The sequence below is a fragment of the Athene cunicularia genome (genome assembly GCF_003259725.1).
Source record: "Athene cunicularia isolate RWA chromosome 27 unlocalized genomic scaffold, athCun1 chr27_part1, whole genome shotgun sequence".
In the NCBI taxonomy this organism is placed as follows: domain Eukaryota; kingdom Metazoa; phylum Chordata; class Aves; order Strigiformes; family Strigidae; genus Athene; species Athene cunicularia.
The window spans coordinates 3,189,405-3,214,612 of NW_020799138.1; the positions used below are offsets into that span (position 1 = coordinate 3,189,405).

Consider the following 25,208-nt stretch of genomic DNA (forward strand, 5'->3'; position numbering starts at 1 on the left):
TCTCTACCTTTACTCCAAGCTAGTGCTGTTCACCAGCATGTGCTGTGACAACTTTCTTGCTCCTACTTTTTTTTTTTCCTTCCTTAATGATGCTTCATGTTTCTCTAATGATACTTCAAGGCAGCAGGAAACTCCACTTTTCCTTTCAGATCACTACAGTATCAGCAAGAGAAGGAGATCAAAAAGAAAAAAAGAAAAAAAAGGGGGGAAAAAAAAAAAATAATCACAGATCCCATTGTCAGAGCCCGCTCCTGGGCTTGGCAGGAGTCCAGCTCCTCAGAACACCGTGGCAAGCAAACCTGGGGCAGGAGGGAGAGACACACGTGCAAGCACGCCTGCAAGACGTAATGCAAGACACGGGAATGTGGAATTTATGCTTTTTAAGCCAAATTATAATGCAATAATAATTCTCTGTGGATGCAATCATAATAAGTTTATAATTATTAACAATTATAAACAAGACAGTAGAAGCTATTTAGTTAGAAGAAGAAGGGGCTGCAACAGTAAAATTTTAATTGTAACTCATGATGACTGAAAAGAAGCAGCACTTTTCACAGCAACTACAGCCTCAAAGGAGGCATTTCCAAGCACAGGGACTTTTTTTTCCTCCCCAAGACAACTCCTCTTTCAAACACAATACATTAAAGAAAGATCACATACAAAATCTGGACAACATTCAGTAATTCCTCCACTTGTGAATACTCTAGGCTTACCATCCACAGAAAGAAACGATACACTGATTTCAGAGAATCATTTATTAATATGACCTTTTCTACTGAAGCTACACATTTAAGAGGCAAATATGACGTATTTACATGCCATTCCAAAACACTCAACCTCCTTTTACCCCATCCAAGGCCTATACTGAATACGTGTCCCTCTGGTTCATAAACTAGGGAGAGCCAGGGGATAAAAAAGGCAGAATTTAGTCAAAAATCCACTGAAACACTTGCTGCTGCTTTAAGACAGCCCCGGTCCCAGCCTCCTCGGAGGGCAGCACCTCCACCACAGCATCCAGCTCTCCCCAGGTTGCCACTTCCAAGTTAGGAAGAATCTGGGCAATGATACCGAGCTGGCAGCGAGATGCGGCTATATAAAGATTTAACGGCCCTCACACATCTGCATGAGGTCTGTCTGGGCTTGAAGGTATTTATGCAACTGCCTGCCCAAACCGTCAGACACACAGGGGGTTAAGCCAGGGAGGGACAAGACCCATTTCTATTTATGTTTCAACCAGAGGCCTCTAGCAAGATGTATACTTTTAAAAGCAATTACCACAGGATACATAAATGAGAAGCTATTTCTTAAGAATTTTTTTTTTTTAGTATTTTTAAAAAATCAAAAAAGCAATATTCTTGGATGCAGGTAAACCCAAGATCCTATACTTGTGCACTAGTTGATCTAATCATATTTCTGAAATGGGGTTTTATTCCAGCTTCTCTGAAGACCAGCATTAAAAATTAAATTTAAAGTCGTATGTTTATTGAATCATTTTTATCTTCTCAAAAGCATCTCTCGAGATCTTCTAAATTATTCTGAGGGGAGAGCAGCCACATGCAAAACTGCAAGTAACAAACGTAAATGGGCATCAATTAGAAACTAATACTTATTCAAGTTTCCAAGTCAATAAAACTTGGCTGGGGAAGGTCCAATCAACCATTTAGAAAAAGGAGCCGTACTACATTTAAAAACACTTCTGGACTGGAATTGCCTGTTCTCCCTCCTTTAATGCAGAGCCTTTGCATGCAGCTTACCAGGGCAGTATGCATCAACGTCCAGTTTCTGTGCTGAAGAAAGTGTTGGCGAGCCAAGCTCAGACTCTGGGATTCGAGGGCTCTCAACAAACTTTGCTTTCCTCAAAGGGGCTAAGGAGAAGGAGTGGGAGAGAGAAAGAGAGGTCATGAGTAAGGGAAATAGCAAGCAACAGATGGAAGCACTTAACTAAACGACACTGTCAGACTCATATCAGGTTACCCTTATTTTTTTTTTTGCCAGAAAAAAAAAAAATTATCTGCATTCTTTACAAAGGAGATGGCTCTTGTTAAAACTTTCAAACTGTACAGTCTTACATTAAAGTGTACAAGTACTGAGGCACATTCTTGATACTCTTAAACACTTCCTTTTTTCCTACTTTATTAAATTTTTTTTTTATAGGAAGCAAATGGGCCTGAATTCAGCAACTGCAGAAAAGCTAAGATCATAGAGAGGTACACAGAGCCCATCAGGATTTAAGCTATTTGACTATAAATATATGAAACGAACACACAAATTCTGTGTTCAGTAATTGTTTCCTTTGAACATAAAATTCCAATTTCAAAACATTCTGAATGTCTGACCAAACAGATTTGGTGTTCAACACAAAAGTTCAGAGTAAAACTAATGCTTTACTGTCCAAGACAAAAACCCAGCGCTCCACTTTCATCCTTGCATATCCAGAAAAGATTCAAGAGACTTAAATAAAGAACAGGGAAAAGGTAAAACTGTCTGTAACAAAGCAGTATTGACCACTAGTGCTAGAGAAATGGGATTTTTCTGCATGTTTTAACAATCTGAATTCGAAAGACACCAAGTTCCGTGCAACACTGGTTTATAATAAAATAATTACTAATACACTTTTATTAAGTTTTAAAACAGATATTCCTGCCAGACCAGAGAAATAAAACTAGCAAATAAGTTATATGCAGATATTATTATATTAAATTTCAACGTTAAACTCACATGCCCATTAAAGTGAAAGGCTAATTTGAAAAGCCACTCTACAGACGGTATCGTGGGTCAGCATGCTTCATGCCTCTCTGATTCTCAGCATAATAGCCTCAATTTACATAATTTGTATTTATAGCTCTCTGTCCTGCAAATTAAATTTGGGATCTGAAACTAAAGATGGGGGGGGGAATGGACACGTTTGTTCTCATGTGTCTCCTGTAATAAAAGCGCAACAGGTCAAACGATGACCTCGGAGGCAGCAATAAATCTCTTTGCTTTTAAGGAGCAGCCAGCGTGGTTGGCCCTGCCGTTGGAAAAGGCGTAGCAAAAGGCGTAGCAGTTCTGATGAGGAGGAACCAGAAGGCTACACGCAACCAGCTCACTTTAACTGAGCTGGCGCGTAAACGATCACAGGAATTTTTTTTAAAGGGTGTTGGGGAAAAATGGAGATAAAGGTTAGGGTATGTTTTTTCAATAGACGGTCCCTCTGAAGAAGAATATAGGCAAGGAATCAGACAGTCCTCTCTGTACCAAAATAGGTGCTAACACCTTCCCAATACTCTCCCCAGTAATGATCCATCCCGGGAGACCTGACAAAAAGAAGGTACCACGCTACCATTTTGCACAAGAAAATCCTGGATGAATATTAGATGTATTTATAGCTCGTTCTCCTCTGGAGTCTATAGGGGCTGGTGTAACATGAGCCGTGCCAGGCAAGAGGAATGTGAGAGCCTGACGGGAGATAAAGGCAGGCTGAAGCCCCCCGCTCCCCCCCGACCTGCTGCCGTCCCACCGGCACGGGGAGCTCATGGATGTGCAGCCCAGCTCAGTCACACAGCCTGGTGCTAAATGCTGCAAACCAGTGGTCAACTGTATAGACAAACCCCCCCAAACCCCTACAGGCACACACAAGCACCCTATCAGCTTGCAAACTGGCCAACACCAGTGAAAAAAGTATTCACAGTAACGACCTTGTGCCAGATACTGATGTAATGAAAACACGTAAATACTGAGACTATTACTATGGCATGAAAATTGTTTAGAATAATAATTCTGCACGGGTCAACCTACTAATATTTCATTTGTAATTGCAGTTTTAACAAATATGTGTATTTCAAATGTCATTTTTATTATATATCTATTAGAAATAGCTCATCTTTTATTTCTTTATCATATCTGGCTAACACTAGAACTATAAATCATCTGACGTGACACTTGGCAATGACATTTTGTTCTGAAATGAAGAAAAAACCCATGGTTTTCATAGTTCAGGAGAAGTTAATGACTGCAATGGGATTGTCACCAGAAGGTATTGCACTGAAGATTACTTGAGTTACTAACCCAAAGAGGAAGAAGACATTTAAAAACCAAAAGGGGGCTGATGATACCGATGATGCCGCTGTCTGTGGGGTATCAGAAGTCTGCAGAAGACGCAGAAGCTGCACGATTCACTAGATCAGCACCAAAGAGGTCAGTGCCCATCTGTAAGGAACGCCACAATCTCCATTTCCACAGATTTCTGCATCTCTTCTGGATCTTCCTCATTCCTCACTGAGGAACCAACCCTATCTGCTGATGTTCACCTGATTAATTAATTCCTGCCTTCTCCAAACAACTGGCCTAGGACAGCAGAAGTGATCAGCTCGTGGCTTCACCAAGCTCATCCACTGATTTTTCTTTTGAGGACAACAAACAACTTCCTATTAAAACCATGGTGAATTCTCACTGTACTGCAAGTTTAGCCACACACATCATTTGATACTATTTATGTTTTTCTCCCCTAAAAAGCATGACTTAAAGTCTTAAAAATGCCTCTTACCACCAAACAAGATACACTATGTCAACAAAACTTAAAAGACTTGACTAAAAGCCTGGAGTTAATATAATCTTCTCAGTGTAACTGCAGATTGGGAAAAAGCCATAGAGCAACAGTTTCTTTTGTTTCAGATATTCTGAACCCGAAAAAGACAAAAAACCCTCCTAACTCATATGTAACCCAATTGCATGAAAGGAGGATTTTTACGTAAAAGAATTAATCACTCCTGACTCCTGTCCAAATGAAGATTATCCTGAGAGATTCATATTTGGGCATTAGTTTTCTACTGGAATAAATAACAAATGGAAATGCCATAAACTGAGAAATCTGTTTTGCCATTTTTTAGCCAAATGTTAAAGGATAACACTGATCTTTCTATAAAAGTGACTTTTCATACACAATAGTTTGCCTAGGTCCTGAACATCCCCCCGTGAGGCAAATCTTATGATCAAAGTCATGGGATGAACATTTGGCACATACTATAAAAACTAACAAAAGCATGAAAAAAAATATTTGAAGTATTCTATACCTGTTCCTGTCCATTAGGCCTCTTATTTCTGTAAGGTTTTCTGTACAAACCAGACCGACTCCAGGCATTAAACAGCATCAAAATAGCCCTTCCTGTTACACAACTGCCATTTTTTTGAGCAGGGACCAGTATTTCTTCAATTCTGTACCCAAAAAACCCAGCTATGTAAGCTGTTATAAAAATAGAACAATTTGTGTGGTCAGTAGTTAGTAAAGCTGTCTTTCTAGAACTGCAAAAGGCAGGTCTAATTCAGAAAAACGTACTGATTCCAGGTAGCCTGAAGTCACAGCCCCGTTGCCCGGGTCCGTTGGCCGATGAGAGCCCCAGAGCTGATGGCAGTGGCCGCGCCCCACGTACACTCCACGGGCTGTCCCTGCTCCCGAGGGCTCCACGACAAACAACGTGGGCATCAGACAAGAACTGACTTGCTACTCCTAATGTCGGAACTTAAATTTAAATACCTAGAGAAGTTATTTAAAACAAATACTGCACATTTTTGGGGCTAGTTCCTGCAGTTCTTAGTGAGATTAATCCCCATTGGTATCCAAGCCAGTAGAGCAGAACTGAAAATCCTTCCTTCAGTCCAAATAAAATTCTCATTTGACTTTGACAGCAACTTTTCCCGGGCAAGAAAAGGGATGGTAATTCTAGGGTAGGAGTTAACCATGTAATACAAAACAATTACCAGGGCAGGCATTCAGAAAGTTTAATTAGATGGCTCATTTATGACACTTTCTGCAGCAGGTGGTCTATCTTCCAGTGGGGACAAAGATATAAATTATTCCTTACTTGGTTTTCATGCTAATTCTCCTTAATATCCACATGGATACTCTAAGTATTACACTGTCACCAACGACCGAAGTCTTAAAAACCGACAGGAATATAAAACAAGTTTAAAAACTGTATATAACGTTTGGGGTTTTTTTTTGAAAAATATACATTTGAGAGAAACTGCTCTTCTAAAAGAGGAAGAATTCTGTTATCTGGGTTTCAGGATTGCCTGTTGATTATTAGCCCATAGGTGGTTTCTTACACAAGAAGAACCATACAATAGAAGATACAGGCAATAAAATCCAAAGACCCGCTGAGCCCCAACAATGTTTCTTCATCAGCGGAGATGGGAGATGCTCCATTTTCTTTCCTCTGATGACAGAAGAGAAATAACCTCGTCACCTAACATACAGCTAGACATGAATTAAAAAGGAAATGTGTACTTAGAATAGATGCACAGGACTGCAATAAAGCTCTGTTAAACGAACACAAGGGGAAAAAAAAATATTAGAAGCTGCAACATCAAGCAGTCTGCCGACTGGCTTTTATTTAAGAGTGTCTTTAATAGAGATTCTAAGTATTTGAAGAGTATGCCCACATGAGGAACAGAAACCATGAGCCCAATTCATCATTCTCCTCAAACCTGTATGCCAATACTAGTTATTCCTGAAGAAACTTTCATTCCAGAGGCTGGAACGAGTGGTACGGAGAGCTGCACAGCCCCTCTGACACAGAAAACGCTTCACGTATCAGGAGCTGCTGATGGTTTATCCCTTTGCACATCTGCACAAAGCACTGGGATCAATTCTGGTGCTGTTTGTGATCAATGCCAAGCATCCCATCTACTACTGAATAAATACAATCCAAAGAAAAAACAGGATGTGTTTACTCATTCAGAGTAATCATTTTATCTCTGTTAGCACCGTGGTCCAGTTCAGCCTATTGAGCTTCCTAATTCTATTGCGTTTGCTGTGTTACCATTTAATTGTCACAGGAGTTAGGATTTTAGTTTAAAAAAAAAAGGTTTTTCTTTAGTTTAAAAGGCAGCGATACAAGGAAATTATCACGGATTAGCAAAAGGCTTCATCTACTAAATTCAGTTTCTGCTCTGAAAGGAATACTTCCCTGTAAAAGGGTTATTAACAGCTAATGACCTGATTGAACCAAGAGGTTTTTTTCAGGCAGTAATTTCAGTAGATCTGAAATCATTCCATGGTTTGACCACAATATACATACACCTATACCTCTGTGTGTGTTGTGTGTGTGTGTGTGTGTGCAGACACCCATGAAGAGACACAAGCAACCAGCCTATCTATGGACAAGAAAGATGCTGGAGGAAACAGCGACTCTTCTCCCGTAGCACGAACGATGGACTGGCCATCTCTGAGAGACTGAAATGTCCTGGGACTGTCTCAAAGCTTCCTTGTGTCTGTGCAAACCTCCAAGAAAAGCTGCTGCGGCCTGTGAATTGGTCTGGGGGATGCTGCCCAGAGAAGCAGGAGTGTATTGAAGGATGCAATCTCCACTTCTTGGTGGTTGCATTGTCCAGACTCTTTCCTCACAGGGGCAGAGATGGACTGAGCTGGCCCCATCCTGGAGCCCTCTGTGGCTCTACTGTGCAGGCCAGACCCCATGCCTGCATTGCTAATGAACTGACAAGAGGCAAACTTTTCTGCCCTTGACGCCAACCTGTTGGACCAGAGAAAAAAATAAAAACAAAACTAAAGGCAAGTAGATATGCTGATCGGCTGGTACGATGAACTATAAAAGGCAGCAGAAAATCTTTCTCTTTGTGCATCTACCATTGAGGGCAGATCTGGTGCATCCACCACCAAAGCCAGACCCGTGTGCACCCACCACAGAAGAACTGAAGACTGAGGACCAACGGGACGCCACTGGATCCATGGTGGTGACTATTCTTGCAGCCCTGTTCTGCATCCTTGCTTTATTTCTGCCTTTTCCTTCTACTCTGTCCTATCGCTACCCCTCTTCACTTTTTTAATAATAAAAACCTATTTTGGGTATACAGCATTTGACCTCGTTTGTGTCTTAATCTCGCTCTTGGGATCGTAACGAAACCTCTGCCGACGTTGGATCGGGACACCATCCCAGGGTACCCGGGAGCCTCTCCTTGTGTTGGCTCCTTACAAGCATTACAGAAATGTGTATTACAGTGCCCTGAACTAAATTAACACAAACCACTACAACTTTCTGTTACACCAACTCACTCTTCATCGTTATAAATAAAAACACAGGGTGCCACACGCCTCGATTCTCTCGACTTGCTCCAACGGGGCAGGTCCTGGGCAGAGTCCCCAGTTTCTCCCCAGTTTTGTCCTCTGCCCACCTTACACAGATGAGTCCTGTTGAATTTCAACTACACTTTGAGCCTTTTTCTGCCAGAAGAGGACGAACTAATGAAACTTGGAATCTTTGTGTAAAACTACTGGTTTTATCATAGGCTGAAGAGGTGAAAGAGTGTCCTGAATGATGAAAACAAGTCAACTGCCCTGTTTACTGCACGCTCACCTCTTGCAACTGGTTCAGCTGACAAGGAGCTGAATTTTGCATTTAAACATTGCATTTGTAAATACTGCAAGCACAATGTTATAACATAAAATTCTGCATGGAGAGAAAGCAATCCCCCAAGCTTTTACAAAACCCTGCCCAAGTTAGGCTGTGATGGGAAGAACCAGAGCACCAGTTTGAAGAGCAAACTTCAGAAAACTCATATTTAAAGAGAGTAAAAGTGGGCGCTTCACACATCATCCGTTCCTCATCTTTAGTTAATAATGACAGGTGCCGTGCCAAGGGCTGACTCACGTGCTGGAAGCTGCCCAGTGGCTACGTAATGCTGCAGAGAGTAGACTTTATTGAAGTCTCCCTTGTACTAAAATGTTTTAAGTGCTGCAGTGCTATTGATCCACGGCGCTCCTGGAACAAATAACTGTCAGATTCAACACAGCTGGACTACACCCAAAACATGAGAAATGTAGCTTTCAGTGCTGCCTCTGATCCCAAATGACTCTTTTATTTTGCTGAGGTAAGAGCCGTAAAAAGAGAAAATTACAGACCACATGATTATTTTTTGCAGTGACACTAATACACTAGTTATGTGTAATTAGGATTTTTAGCCATAAAGTTTAAAAAAAAAATCATTAGAATTAAAATAGTGAAATTACAGGTTACAATTCTTTAGATAATCTATTGTTATTTTACAGAAACCATTGTGTAACAGTAGCAGTTTCTTCCTTTCTGTTACTTGAGAGTATAAAAGCTTTTTTAATTACTTTTTAAAGCCTCTCTTCTTTCATCGCGCTGTTATCACAGCATCGTGGGTAGGGCAGAACATACAAGGAGTGAGAACAATGTGTTGTCTGGAAACATCATACTTGTTCCAAAAGTTTCAGAAAACGTGTTTAGTTTAGGAGATAAGGTCCTGAAACAAGAAAATTGAAGGAAATGAAGGTGGAAAGAGGAACAAAGCGGAAAAAAGCAGGAAGGGAGTCCAGCGAGCTGGTAATAGAAGAACAGCAATGGGAAAGGAGAGCTAAAATAAGCAACTATCAAAAACTGTCTTCATTTAAAAATTCATCTTTGGACTGTAAGAAGTCTGTAACATGAGGGTTTTGCCTGTTCCTGCTTCTGAAAAATGTTTTTTGTAAAAACGAGGAACAACCTTCTCTGGATGAGTGGATTCTGCAGTCGCGTGGGACCACAGAGACCTACTGGAAAATTATTTCACCCTCTCTGTCTCTCTCCAGATGAACAGTTCTGTACAAGGCACAGAAAATAATAGCAAGCCATAGCAGTAATGTTACAAAAAGATGTTGAGTGACATCAGAAAGGAATGAGTCTTCTGAAAAAGTATTTTAATTACATCAAATTAGAACTCTTCTTAAATTATTACAACCTCTCCCAAATAAAAACAATTGATCAAAATCACCTTCTGTATGCACGGGCACTCCTAGTCAATTTTCACAGGAGAAAAAATAACTTGGTTTTGAAAGGCTTATGTATATTTTAAATATATACAGAGTAAAATTACACAGATTTCTGTGTGAAGTGTTCAATAATGGCTAGTACAATGACGTCTGTAATAAATTTGCGTATTCAAAAAGAAAATCATTTTGCCTAAAATACTAAACTGTATGCAGTCTGAACTTCCACAAACAATTTTAGCTCAATTTCTATTTTGGTTATTCCTATGCAATTATTTTCTGTCATTTATAGCAAATGGAATAGCAGTTATCAAATTTATCACTGCTGGAGACAACAGACAGCAAACCAGCCCTCTCCCGGGTCAGCCCAAATGTTTTAGTTTTAGGTTAGACCAGTCGGAGCATCCCAGCATGAATCTGTTGAGCAGCTGTTGCCTGGAATACTCTGGCAAGCCTTTAGGAAGAAAGTTGCTCCTATTAATGAACCCAGAAAGAAAAAAGAAAACCAACAACCAACTCTCTTTCACTGCAGATAACTTCATTTCCAATGTGGGCTGCCAAAAAGTCTTTATCCCCGGAGGGGAGACAGCTTTGAGGAGAAGCAAGTTACTTAACATATAGACATGGCAGGAGGAGGATACGGTACTTTCATCTTTTCATTCAAACTTGTCAAATTGTTTTTGACTCCTCGGAGCTGTGTCACAGTAGTAGATTTCTCCACGTCATTTTCCATCTAAAATTCTTCTTTTCAGCATCATCTAAAGTCTCTTAAAATCATCTCTTTTAGTAGAAATTCCTCATGTGTGACTCAAGGTAGAAACTTGTGTATAAGAGGAGGAAGATGAAAGAAAAGAATTCAGCATCACTTGCTCCAGCTTTCCAAGTCATCTTGTTATGAAAATAAGCAATTCACCCAGTGACTTTTTGCATAGATTTCTGATGCAGTCAGTTTTCCTTTTCAAATTTCAGACTTTGTTTATAGTAAAAAAAATAAAAAATAAATACAGTGAATGAAGACCTGGGAGTACAGGATGAAATCATGTCATCAAAATTTTAAGCCTACAATAAGATCTGTTCAAATACTCAAAGAATCTTCCCAAATGGCAGAAATGGGATGGGGCAGAGCTGGAGGGGAAAGCGTCCCTCACCTCCCTCACATCGCTTTTCCCAACAGTTTTATTTCATTAAAAGTTAAATTTAAAACAGATGAGAGGAAAATGCAACAAAACATGAGTGCTGAATTGGGTTATTCCCATTCAATATCCTGCTGTCCTGGAGTGGTTCTTTCAGCAAGTCAGTGACTCAAATACTGCACTGGCACTAGAAATGAGAAAGACCATCAAAAAAAGACCTGGATATACTATAAAGGACATTTATTACAAAGAAAACAACAAATAATTTGGTCACTTTAATCGAATATAGGTAACCCTGTTAATTCACTGTTTAGAAAGAAATCATTCTACCTTTTCCTAAAGTCCGACTCATCAAAACACAATGCTCAGATTTCAAGATAAACTTTAATGAGAGAAATCAGAAACTAATTAAAGAACGGCTGGAGCAAACACATTTTCCTCTTTTCTGTACGAAGCTGACTGTAAGACAAATCTTGGGGAAAAAATGCCTGGCTGCTGCAGTGTCCCCAACAAAGGTCTTTTGTTTTATGGGGCTTTTTAAAATCATACATGTTGAACAAGTTGGGCTGCAGAAACCTGTCTGAACATTGAACATAGCTTAATTTATCTCAAGTCAAGGGAAAAAAAGGAATATATATTTAACTGAAGATTCTTCCCACAGAAGAAAAGAGCAGGTGTATTATAACCACTTCCAAAATAAGTCCAATCCTCCTGGTAGGATACGTTTTCCTCTTCTGTACAACTCTTTGTTCCATTTTTATTTACACTGAGATTTGACTACAACAATATTTGAATCACGACACGTAGCTGTGAAGCCACATTGAACTAGGAAGTGTTCAGAATCACTGTTCTCCTGCCCAATTACACCAGCATTTTTTTCTAGTGCTTGTGATGCTACAGGAGAGCTCAGGGAACAGGGGGGTGGGTGTTTGTGAACTGTTGTCCTTCCTGCAAGAACGCGCGTATTGGGTTCGCTGAGCTCAGCAACCTGTTCTCTAGCACTGAGAACCAAACACCTAGGAAAGAGGACGGGAAAAGGGATGACAGAGCAGGTACGGCCTCTCACACTTTGAGACTCACACACAACACCAGGACTTTGAGCCAGAGGTGGTACCCTGTGAAACCCGCAACAAATTCACCTTCCATTAATACAACCAGTCGCTTTGTGAGATGGATTGTCAGCGCTCGCACCACCTCGCAGCACACCTTCCTGCACAGTAACTACACACAGTTTGAAGAACCACTTCCCAATTTCTCACTGCTGACCTCATTTCTGAAAACTCAGGGAAAATATCAACTTGGATTCCCCTCCGGCTCTTCCACAGACATCCCGACACACCGGTGGAGCCTAACGCCGCTCGGCAACGCTCACCTTAACCTCCTCCCCAATATATTTACTCTGTTTATCCAGGTGAGCATTACCTCCGCCCTTCAGAACGCTCCCTGTTAGTGTGTTCCACTCAGACATCAAGCCAACAGGTTTGCAGTTTCCCAGCACCCCCTCAGAGCCCATTTTAGTACCTGATGCCATAATAACCACCTTTCAGTCGCCTGGAGGTGTTAAGGAAGTTACAAACGAGGGGTTACCCCATAATTCAGCATCCTTGAACACCTTTTGGTCTTCATGCTTTGTCACAGTTTGTTTTTGTGACCTGCTCTGCCACTGCTGCCATCCAAGACAGACTCACCTCTCAGTCATTCGTTCTTTGTAGTCTCTGTACTGACAAAGCCGGTACCTGCTGCCTCTGCTGAGGCTGCGTGTGTGGTTGGGCTCTTCCAAATCCTAGTGTTCTCATTATTATAACAGTAAAAAATTTAAAACTGCACTAGACTTGGAAGGGATCCGAAAAAGAACAACACTAGACACTGCTGCAAGAAAGCTGTTCTAAGTTATCTTGCAAGCAGCCAAGAATGATCACAGGTAGGCATCAAATTATATCGCCAAATTAAATCTGAACGTAAGTGGCAAGGGCCAAGGCCAGGAGTAAACCAAAGCTGCACATAAACGAAATTTAATTCATTCTCCCACCATTATCCTTAAGATCATACCAAGATATTGAACCGCAATAAGAGAAAAGGCTGAATTGTAAAATACCCTTTCAAAGCCCAGGTAATCCCACGTTAAAGCACGTATGAGACACCAGACCCTGGTCACTACACAATACCATTGTTTATGACCAGCACTATATAGCATACAGGCTAATATGAATTCATTACGTGATAACAGCACCTAAAATGAAGGCAAAGGATGTGAATAGATAAGCCGATTTTATTTATGTCAGTCATTCAAATTTTGCCACACTGAAACTAATTTAGTTGGTTTAGCTGATAAGGGCAGACCTGTAATTACACTGACATGTATGCATAGTTGTTCAATTGATATGAAACTGTATTTACAATCCATATTTCTTTGCTGGTTGTAGCTTCATAGAATATGTAGCTTCACAGAATATTATATTCTTAAAATGAAGCTTCTTATCTGGCAAGACACAAGCCTGAATTAGCTGAACTTCTTTGTTAACACTTGAAAAACTGTATTATGTTGTGTTTATAAGGTGTTTTTTTACCTAAGGACATTGTAGCATCCAACCACCTTTAGTTTTCAAGTAATACATTACTTTCTTTCAGAATTCTCTATTTACTTGTAGAAGTAAATGAACTGTTAGAACTTTCTCTTTTGAGAAGCGATGAGTGCTCATCAGCCTTTCCTTCCACAAAGGAATGGGGCCAAGGAAACACGGCAGGCCTAAATGATTGCACTAAAATATCTCATGAACGTGTGATTATTTGTGTGAGCGCAGACCAACTGGACCTGCCTCCCGTTAACGATGCAGACAGACACCCCAGAGCAACGGTTCTCGGTGTAACGGGATTTCAGACCCAAGAGTCTCTCCGAGGCCCGAGCAGTGAGATGTCTCACCAAGGACCAGGTCCTGTCTAGTCCTTTAAGTGAAGACAGCGGTAACTTTGCTGGGAAGGCAGCACTCTCAGTGCCCATTTCCAAGCTGAAGAAGCAACGGTCATGGCACACAACAAGGCTGGTGACCATTTATTACAGGAAACACACCCATCTGGTGACTTCCCTTCAAAAAACATTTTCTCACACCTTTTCACTTTCATGACTCAAAAGGTAAAACCAGAAGTGTAACAGGGAAAAAAAAAAAAAAGTATTGTCTAAAGTCTGGCTTCATCTTTGCAGACAAAAACCTTGTAGAGATTCCAAGGTTTCAACTTTCCACAACCTGCAAATGGTACCAAACCAAGGAGCTCTTGACCTCTTCACCACAGAGACGCAGGTCCACAACTGCCTCCGCGACACACCATCCATCCCTGGGCCTAAACACACGTGGTGGCTGGCTGATTTTACAAAATACAGCCATCTGTGCCATTTGCATGCCTGAGGAAAGAATCAAGCTTCACTACGCACAGATTTTTTAAAGCAGGTGGGAAAAAAAAAAACCCAAACAATTAAAAATCAGCCCGTAATGCAAGAGTGATGCTTGGTCCAGCTCTGTGACACCGGGCACAGCTGCCGCTCCTCCTTCCTCTGCTGAGCAATTTTCCTACCCATCACAGAAATTTTGAAGTAGGGAGTTACAATGAAAGGATCAAAGATACACTTGCTCCCCTGTAAGCTCCTGAGCGTGCTGTTTTCCACAAAGGCAACTCCCAGAACAAACACTTGGTTTGTAACCTGCCTCAGAAGCGCTGCCTTATCCCAGCTCACACCTCGGTTCTTCTCTGCATCTTCGCCGCCCTTATCTTCCCTTTTTCATTTTATCTGTCATAGTGAACGTTCTTTCTCCCGCTCTGAAGTGAGGCTTCATTTTTCCCGTCTACATTTTCTCCCTGTCCAGCTTTCACAGTATCTGCTGTCCCAGCTCCTCACAGCGTTGATGCCTTTATCTTCCAGCCGGCCCCTATCACCCCATCTCTCCTCTTCTGCGCACTCTCCTGCTGCCCACTTTGAGGGCTCTAAAGCAGATCAGGAGAAGCAAGCCAGACAAGCTGCCTTCACAGCCCTCTTTCGAACCCTCTAAACAGATCTGACACTTTGCAGAATCAGAAAAGACAAAAAGAGACAGAAATTCAATACGAAAGCTCCAAAAGCGCTGCTGAGGCAGCAGGAAAAAGCCCACCAAGTCCCACAGCTCTCTCACTGCCTTGGCCGGTAGCCCCCACAGCACCCACCTTCTCCACATCAACAGTAGCTGGGATGCAACGTCCTGGCGCACATCTACAGCAGCTCCCCAGTGGTTTTTGTATTCCTCGCCGGAAAGTCCTCCAGTGAGGTGTTACAGTGTGAGAGCTGCCCCAGCTCTCAGCTGCGACCATCAGCAGTAACAGCACTGCCAAGAATAGTAACTCAAGAGTTGGAACTACAGAATTACAGTGCTCATCATAATTTATTTAGAGGTAGGGTTGGGACAGTTGGTTTTGTTGAAGCTAATTTTTCTTTGCATTTAGTCCTTTTTAAAAAGTAACTGGCTTGCTCATAAATATATGGTTATAGTAGAAGCTCAGCTTGGCAAGAGGCTGGATTTACTGTCTTTCTGGTATAGTTCCTTTAGATTTACATAATTCATACTGCTGTTGCTCTTATGAGCCAAGTGCTGGACAAGCTTATTCTCCTGTTCAAACCGCTTCTAGAAATTTCAAAGCATGCCCTAGCTTTGAGGAAGAATTACAGAAAGCAAACTGCTTAATCTTTTCTTTTTCATGAAATGAAGATGCAAACCTTTGACAGAAGCTAAACTTTAAGGGGCTGTTTAAATTCACTCAGAAATAATTCTCTGTAGTCATATACTCAACAAATAGAAAATTAGACATTCTAATAGGGAAAAAAAAACCCACAAAGAGCTTAAACCACCAACTTTGCTAAACAGAGCTCAATCTGAAAGCTTCTACCACTGAAGAGAAAGAAAAGAGTAAGTCCTGCTTCCTAAAGAAATTGGGTAGACACACAAGTTTTTTGTACGCCGATATGAATGTTGTATTTATAGAGAAAAAGCACAGAAACACCGTAAAAGAATAAAAGGAGCAAAACCAGAAGAACGTACAAGAACAAGCAACAGTCCACATCTTTCACCTCTGCATGAACTAACATGGTACTGAAACACATCCTGCCGAAAACAAAGGTACATAAACAAGTCTTTGTTTTCTTAAGAGGTGAAATTTTAAAACACTGGGAGAGAACAATGTTAGGATTAAATTAGTATCTGCCAATCCAGATTTACAAAAGCTGACCAGTACATTTCCTCTGCTTAAATTTTATGGTATCTGACACTGTAAAACAAAGAGCGCTACAGCTTTAGAACAAACTTGACACGAAGCTAAGTTATAGCTGCATGATTATCAAGGAATGAAATATTTATAGTGAAAACTCACTTATTTCTGAGATCAGACTATAACGCAGTTCTATATACTAAGCACTATTTTGATGCAAACATGAAGGCAGAAATTTAATCTTGCGTGTACAAACAAATCAAATGTGCAATGTTTAGATGGTTATTGCATAGCAGAGTCGGGGATCTGGCAATCAGAAAGAACATTTCAGCACAACAATGTATTTATACATGCATAAATGCCTTCTGTCCAAATACAGGCTTTTAACAAACACGGTACGAGATAAAACTAAGCCCATATGTTCTGTAGCAGTGATTCCTTTACCAGAAGACAATGTGGAGTTATTCATTCTCATCCCCTTATGCAACCTGCCCTCGGATTAAGTGGGCAGCAAGAATCTGTTTTTCAGAGCAACAGGTATGGATCCACATCACTCATTTCTTCTGGGCAAAACACAAGAAAAACAAAAAGCTTTTAGAAGTGTTCTAATATTTTAGAAAATGTTCATCTCCCACTGCCATGTCTCTTGCAGGCTGATTTGGGAACACGATTTCAAAAGCATCTTTTCTAACTGGGGGGATGGAGGGAGAGGATCAAGAAATTGGAATTGTGTGTTTAAAAAACCCTGAAGAGCACTCAACTCTCAAGACCTCAAGTAGCACCTGGTGAGGCTGCAGGCTCAACCGCTGTTAGACGCAGAGCTCCTTCAAACAAGCCGACAGGAACCCTTTCAAAAAACACTCGTGAAACCAGGCACTTCTACTGCAATCTTCAGCCAAGTTGCCACCCACAGCTAACCACGAAGTCTCCGTGTCTGCAGGGACAGAGCCCCGAGGGAAGCAGCACTTGGGCCACCACCACAAACCCCAACCAAGTTTGGACTGTGACAGGCATGGACCGGTCCTGTGAGACAGGAGGCGTCCAGTTACACCACGGCACATGGCAGGACCCTAAATATCTGGTTTAATAAATACAAAAGTACCGAACCAAGTAAATATTGGAAATGAGGATTTTTTTTTCTTCGGCCAAAGTACCGTTTCACAACAGTTTGGGTTAATTTGTTTTCTCATTTCATTTAGCTGTAGGATGCTGCTTCTTCATTGACAGAAAAAATGCCCATCTCCACACGCAGTATAAAAATCTCATGCCTATCAGCTGTAGCTGTTCTACAAACTGGGTGCTTGGAGGGCTATTGCTTACATTATTAAACAAGATGATGCTGGAATAAGAAAGCGGCTTGTTCAGAAATGTATACACACGGTATGTACTTGAAAATAAATCAAGAATCGTATCTTAGTAATGAACAATAAGTTATTTCTTAATGAAGTGCATGGAAGAGGAAGGGATTATACCATTGTGTATTCTGAGGCTCAAGAATCACTGGTAAAGGTTTCTGGCAACAGAAGGCATGCAGGTACATAGGAATACTGCTTCAGTGTTGGGCCAAAGACATCTTTGATACAACTCCAGATCAGATGCATGAGGTTATATCAGCAGTATATCCAGGAATGGAATCACACAGCACCAACAGCTCCTCGAGGGAAGTCCCCACAGAGCAAGGAAGGAGATAGCACGTGCCAGAGCAACGGTCCAAGGCCAACGATCAATCTCAGTTCTCAACTTTCTGTCTGTTTTGGGCACTGGTCTGTGGTCTGTGAGGAAAACCCAGCACGCAGCCCTGCAATGCTGTACACATGCTGCGGGAACTTTTAATAAGTGGCATCACTCCGACCTTAGTGGTAATACCGTGAGTCTTGATGAGCCTGGCCAAAGCTTCCTAGACAATCAGAAGCAACCAGGTATAGATCGCATCAGAAACTGACTTTTGCAAAAGCAGTGGTCGGTCTTCAGACAAGTAAATCCAACCCAGTAACCCAGTGTGATCAGGCAGGACACAGGAAGAAGCACTTCCAAAATAGGTTGTCAGGTTGTTTTCTAATCCTCTCCTACTTACATAAGAAGCGGTTGGAGATGAAGGGTCTTCTTGGAAAACAAGCAGCCCAGTTGGAGATAAGGGCTTATTCCAGAAGAGAGCATCCCATGAAGGCCCCTCTGCTCACAAGGAGAGGCTCAACCAAGGCACAGAACATCTCTGAGGGTACGATCCAGGAGCAGGAGGAGGAAAGATGTAGCATAGGGAAGAGCGATGGCCTGATTTAACTCCACAGGAGGCTTCCTACACCACCCTCTCTTGATATAGAAACCTCTTAGCTATGTCTAAAAATTAAAATTCTCACACACCAGAAGTGTAATCGTGACAGATGCTCCATTTTGTGCAGCACCAGTGTGAAATAAGGACAGACTTTTAGCTCTGAGCTACTGAAAAGCCATGGAGGTTCAGGGCTATTTTGCTTGCCTTTTTAATTTTATCTGCACTAAACATAAACCTTTGGGGTTCTCCCTTTGTTTAGGCATCTATATGGATATCTGAAATGAAAGGCTATTATCACCTTTTCCCAGCTATAGTGCTGTGATGACATGTTTACCCCAGCCTCTGCAAGTCTGAGCAGTTCAACAGCCTTGATGCAAAAAAAAAAAATTCTGGGGAAGAGCAAATTATAAAGGTTCTGTAGGCCTGGTAGGCAGGCAGGCAATCTCACCCACAGACATCAAAGGAAAGCATGTGGGATTTTCTGCATATCTCTATTATGATTTCTATTCTTTCAATACAGAAGGGAGCTGTGTGTCAAAACAAGGCAGAATAGGGTTCGTCTTGTAAGCAGCATTCAGGAAAATCCATGCTAAAACTCCTTAGTGACTTTCAAAAGCCAATAAATATGCCAGTTTTTTACCTTCCCTCCATTTAAAAAATAGAAGTTACATCCAAACTATCCTGATATTAATGCAGAAACATCACAAGTTTGACAGGTCTCCAACAGAAGAAAAGCCTTAACACAGGATTTGATTTAATTCAAAAAGTTACAAGTAGACACGCTATTTATCTGTATAAATTTCAGGGACACTTTTGGAGCCCCCAAAAAACTCAAGTGGGAAATTTATGGGTTTCACATCAAGAGTCATGTTTGTTTAATAAAGCTAAATGTACATATGTGGGTATGCACAGAGACACATTCATCCACCTGTTTTATTTCTGCAAGCCCAGTTGGTTTCCATTTAAGTATACGCCTGTCAAAACAAATCACAAGTCCAAAAATAATGGATGAAGCATCCCAAAAATGAATAGTAAGAATTGACACAACAGGAAAAAAAAAAAAAAGAAAGATACTCAGCATACATCTTTGTAAGTGAAAAAGGATCCTCCTCCAGCAGGTTTCATTGCTGGAGACATTAGGCTTTGCCACACTAGAGTGCAAGACAGGACTAAAACCGCAGGTGACAAAACCACAACGAAATGTTGCATGCATGTGTGTTTTACGTCATTTTTTAAGAAGAGATGACTCAATAATTCTGAGAAAATACAAGTTTTCTGCTTGTTAAACCTCTGGATAACCACAGATCACAATGCATCAGGGAAAATTAAAATGGAAAATTAATTACTCCCAGAAAAAAAAATACATTACGCATCTCGAAACCGCCCTGAATCTAATGGCACTTTACAGATAACTCAGTCCTTGTCATTGCTGTGCAGTTCAGAAATGCAAGAGTGGGCCTCCAATCCAACCTCCACTCCTACACTGAAAAACATGAATTTCAGATCAGTGTCATGCTGACAGGATGACAGTTAAAGAAAGCAATAAAAAGAGATGTAAGCACACTGCAAACAGTAGGATATAAAAATACCTAAAAAGGGCAAAAGTCTGTCCTGACACCAACAATTTTAAACACAACGCCCCTCAGAAATTAGAAGCAACATGAGCACGAAGCAGCTTTTCCTCAAATTATACCTTGAAAATGATTGTTTATATATTTGTATTTCTTCTAGTAGCATTTAATTTTAAAATCTCCCCATTTTAGTGAGAAGCAAATATCTCTCTCCCTCAGCACACAGGGGCTATATTTATAATCCACTCAATTCTAATCTGTGGTCGGTTTTGCCATACAAAAGGAAAACCTTATCTCAATCCCATTGTTCTAATATTTTGAAAGCAAAACACTCTTGATATCAGAAGTATTTTTCAACTCACTCCTCTGTAGTTCTATTTTAGCAGTGCTGAAACGGGGAAATTTTTCAGTGCACATTCATTTTATATTTTGCATGTGAAATCCTGCACATCCTAGCAAGCAGGTGACAAACTCAGATTATGTAAAAGTATTGCAACGGCCACTAAAAGAAAAATAACCCAAACAGCACAACCCTTACCGACACTTCAAACCACTAATAATGGCTTCCTTGTAAACTAGGAGCATCAGAATCCCTTATCCTACACTGCTTTTCTGCAGAGTTAAAGGAGGCCGAGGAACAGCTAACGCAAATTAAATCAGAGTCCGTGCACGACAAACAGAATACTCACAAGGCTTTGTTTTCTCTCCCCATCACCTGAGAGCGTGCAGCCTTGCAGCAGGAAGTCAGCACGCCTGTTAATTCACGGGCACCGATGCCTTGAGAGCAGCACTTGGGTACAGATCCTCCTCTGGTCCACACCTCTCCCTAGCGCCAGCTCCATATTGCTGCTCCCCACGTCAGGATGATGTTACAGGTGACACCTCCCGCTGCTGATGTCAAGCTCGGCTCCCAAAAGCACAACCACCACCTCCCTGCGGTGCCTCCTGCCCCTAACAAACATCACTTCTGCATCTTCTCCGGCCCCAGGGAGCAGGCTCGAAGATGATCTCAGAAAAGCTTACAGACACAGAGCCTTCTCTCTTCATTAAGTCTCACAGCATTAAAGAGCCTTTCCTTCCAGAATGCTGCAGCAAATGTAGACTATACGCCTCCCTTGGGGGGAAAATGAAGTATTTTTACAGTTTCTTTCTATGGCGCAGTTTAATTTGCTCTTTTGTTAGAGCCAACTGCTGAAAGAATAGGTAAATAATGGCGCAGGATACCAGACTGAATGATTCACTGATGCTCTCCTGAACATTTCGGAGTAAGCCGAAGGGCTAGCAATGCAGCCCAGGACCAGAGCTGATGAATGGTGCAGTGCTGCTGTTGTCAAGGCAACTAAGAGAAAAAAAAGCAGCACCATATAAGGAGTTGTGACATGGATTCTGGGAACAATTTATACTAAAAGGCTGTAAGCCCTTGGATGGTTTAAAGCTGCAGCATCCCCTTCCCGGTTGGATACAGGTTTCATTGTTCAGACCGAAGCAGAGTCGGCACAAATCATCACCCGCGCAGTCGCATCAACCCAAGAGCCGTTTGCATTGGGAGCACTGTACCAAACCACCACGAAACAACATGATTTTGCAGTGTTTTCAAAAAAGTGGCGTTGAAATAACGGAAATTATTACATGAAGAAAACGGCAGGGTGCTAACAATGACCCAAGCTAACACCTGTGAAAAACGAGGGTACCGGCGAGCCCCCCAGACACGCAGCTCCGTGCAGGTAAGAAGCTCCGGCTTTACGGGAGCGAGGCTGAGATGAACCAAACTGCAGCACCATCAGGTGGCTGACTGCCTGAGCGGCAGTGCCACCGAGCAGAGCCAGCCACTCCTCCTAGAGACCGGAAAATATCCCCAAATTAACTCATAAACCAGTCGCTGTTGTGCAACCAAGGCTGGCAGTGCCCCCAAAGCATCTCCAGATAAAGCAGCGCAGCGAAAGCCAACTCAGACCCAGAGTTGCCATAGCAAGCTATAAACAAGACCACAGTTTATATTCCATGCTGTAACACAGAGGGGGAAAACCACATAATTTTACACAATTATCATTAGATGCTTTTCACTTATTGCATGCGCTCAAACAGACAATACACCATGATCAAGCAACTGCAACTCTTTCACCAAAAGCCGACACAACACTGTAGTTCTGAAATCTCAGCCACAGAAATTTACACTTTCAGAAATCCTTTCCACTGATTACCGTATTTTATTTGAACAAACATGTACCAGCACGGCCAGCTTCTCCCCACCACACAGACCCCTGAAGGAGCTGCCTCATCATCTCTCATGCTCACACCCAGCTGAGTTAGCGCATTAGTTTTGAGAGAATAAGCAGTCCCAGAGGGCTGCAATTATTAATCTGGGTTTGTCACCATTAAACAAGAAACAATTAAAAGTTTTCAAGTAGAGAGATCTCGGCTTGTTTAGTCCCACAATTACAATTAACATCAAGAAAATTTAACCGTTTCCTGAAGATACAGAGAAGGAAGGAATTACAATCCTTATGGCTCTTCCCAAGAGATACAAAGGAGGATGCAGAGGGGTGGGGTGACGAGAAGACCCCGGCACTACAAACACCATAGGTGCTGGTGGCACGGGGGACATCGCCCGTGGGTGTCCCCAGCGTGGCTGGATCTGGAGGGAGCTGAGAATCACAATGGTGGGTCCTCATTGGGATCACTGGGAAGAGCAACTCTGCAGCCTGTTTAGGCTCTGCCCTTGCCACTTTGAAGGATCTAGTGAAGAGTACATGTTTTCTTTAGGGAAGAGGATGCTATTAATTGCCTGAACACACCTAGGAACATTCCGGCTCATTTCTATGAAGTCTATTCTCAGGGAAAGCTCCCACGTTCCCAAAGCGCAAGGGAGCAATGTTCTCAAAGCGGGGGATCTGCAATGAAACCAAGTCCTCAGGCCCATGTCTTCAAAGATGCTGAAGCATTTAATTCACGCTGGATACTGGAGGAATGAGGCCTTTGAGAATCCAAACCTAAACATCCAGGCCACTTTTAGAAAAACATGATTTATTTCCTAAATCTCTTGATAATATTCCCCCCTCCTCCCTCTGTGCACGGACACTCACACACACATGCTCTTCCTAAAAGAATCCTAACGCTTGCAATCTGTCACTCAACAGAAAAAAAAACAGAAATAGCCAAGTACAGCGATGAATAAAATTATCCCTGCGCATACAAATTTACAGCATGTAAATTAAAAATCTTTCTTGAGGAGGAGTTAGGTGAGGCACGGGGCTTTGTGCAAACCCTCTGCACACAGTGGGTACCACAGTAACAGAAGAAAGCATCGTAGCTGAGCCTTTCAGCCCAGTATCCCATATATTAACCTAATACAACGCTGGGTTACTATTTTTGGCATCGATTCAGGAAAGCACTTAGATACATTCATCCCTATAAGCACCCTCCTGAAAAGCGATGCTTTTCTGAATGGAGGGATACAATGCAGCTGTATTATTTTCATCGCAGCCATAGCTCTGAGTTATCAGTGATACACTTTCGATGTTTAGCAGAATATTTAACCCAATGGTTTTGAAAATGGTTGCTCTCTTTGTGCAGTAAGCATGGTAACTTTTAAGTGCTAATTTTATTCCAGACAGAAATCAAAATGGTGTCTTCTACATACTTAGCCTGGACTGATAGAAGAATTTTTTTTCATGTATTTTTCACATTACACTTGCTAATAAGGCCACAGTTGTTAATTAAAAAAAAAAAAAAATTAAACAGCATAAACTGAGGTTGAACACACTGATCTAAAATATGTTCTTAGCCACTGCTAAACAATAGGTTATACAGGCAGGAGAGGGAGAGCTGATTACTTATGCTTACTATTACTTCACCCTTTGGAGCCACAATGACCTTAGTTTTTCTTAATCACCAGACTATTCAGCAGAGTGCAACCATCCTGAATATTTATCAACCTCTGAATCCAGCCAAGTCTCCACACACAGAAAAACCCAGATATCAACATGTTAGCAAGTGACCTCAGTTCCTCTGGAAAGAAGTTTAACACACTGTGTAACGTGTTCTTAGGGCTTTCTACCAAAAGTGGACATTTTAGTTTTTCTGTGGATGAAAAGCTGACTTGCTTACAAATCAGCCAGGTTAAGAACTTTATAAGATCATATTATAAATAGATGAATAAATAAATAGGTAGGTAGCACCGCAGTTTCTACTGGCCAAATTTCTCTGCACCGTACAGGCTTCTTTTCCTTTTTAAGGGGTAAGATAAACCCCAAATTAATGTGACCCCCCTGATGCCCATGAAGAGGTGCCATCTCAGTGCCTGCTTTTCCCTCCCCGTCAGAGCTGACAAACGTACTCTGCCACACTGGAACGGATGCATGCAGAGCTGGAATGACCCAAGATACTTCAGCCATCGAACACGAGCAAATCATCTTGTGAAAAGCCCCAAAAGCCTTTTGTATTTAAATTTTCATCTCTGAAGAATTTCAGAAAGCAGAAATGAAGAAGTTGGTACAGTCACATTTTGTTGCAAATGGTCTGAGGAATTAAATCTTCAGTAAAAAGAAACAGAAATGAGATAACACAGTTTTTTAATGTAACAGATAGTACTATTCCACTACCCAACCACACCGCAGATATGGAAATTGTGACATGAATGGGTTAGTCACACACAAATGTATGTAAGAAGCAAACAGCATGAAAAAGCCCCTACAATTGGATAATTTCTCAACAATTTTCTATGCTCTAAAGGTCGCTTTGAAAAATCCATGTGGCAACTGTCAGACGGACAAAAGCCTCTCTTTGTAATACTTCAGTTTCCCAGAATCACCCTCATTCCTTTTCCAAAAGGAATCACTGCTGTTATTGTGTAGGATTAACAACTGGACAGCAGAACAAGACAAAGCAGGAGGAAACCATCACAGCCAGTGAGACTCTGTGAAATGTCTCCATGCTTTCACTGTCAAACTGCTGGCTGCTTATTTTTATCTGAAAGCTCCCACAGTCACATGAAGATTTTTGAACCAAGTTGCTTATCAATTCTACCAGATTTTGAGTATACTACATTGGCACTTACAAGATTTCTGTAAGAGAGGGGTATTGGGCAAAACTGGGGAGAAACACATCAAAAAAAAGAGCACAAGGCTGTGAACTTGCCTTCACAAATCTAGTATTAACTCCAAATTTTATTTATTTTACAGATCATGATGTTTTACCAATGAATAAAAACAAGGAGGGTCTTTACAAACTGCCAGTCATGTCCC

General features: G+C 41.4%; 1 protein-coding gene across 1 annotated transcript in view; it reads right to left on the bottom strand.

Annotated features, from left to right (window-relative positions):
- TANC2 (tetratricopeptide repeat, ankyrin repeat and coiled-coil containing 2) overlaps positions 1–25,208 on the bottom strand; it is a 272,868-nt gene that overhangs the window by 125,065 nt on the left and 122,595 nt on the right. Inside the window, 1 exon segment of the mRNA XM_026864615.1 lies at positions 1,755–1,865. Within this exon segment, the coding sequence (XP_026720416.1) occupies positions 1,755–1,865 (111 nt within the window).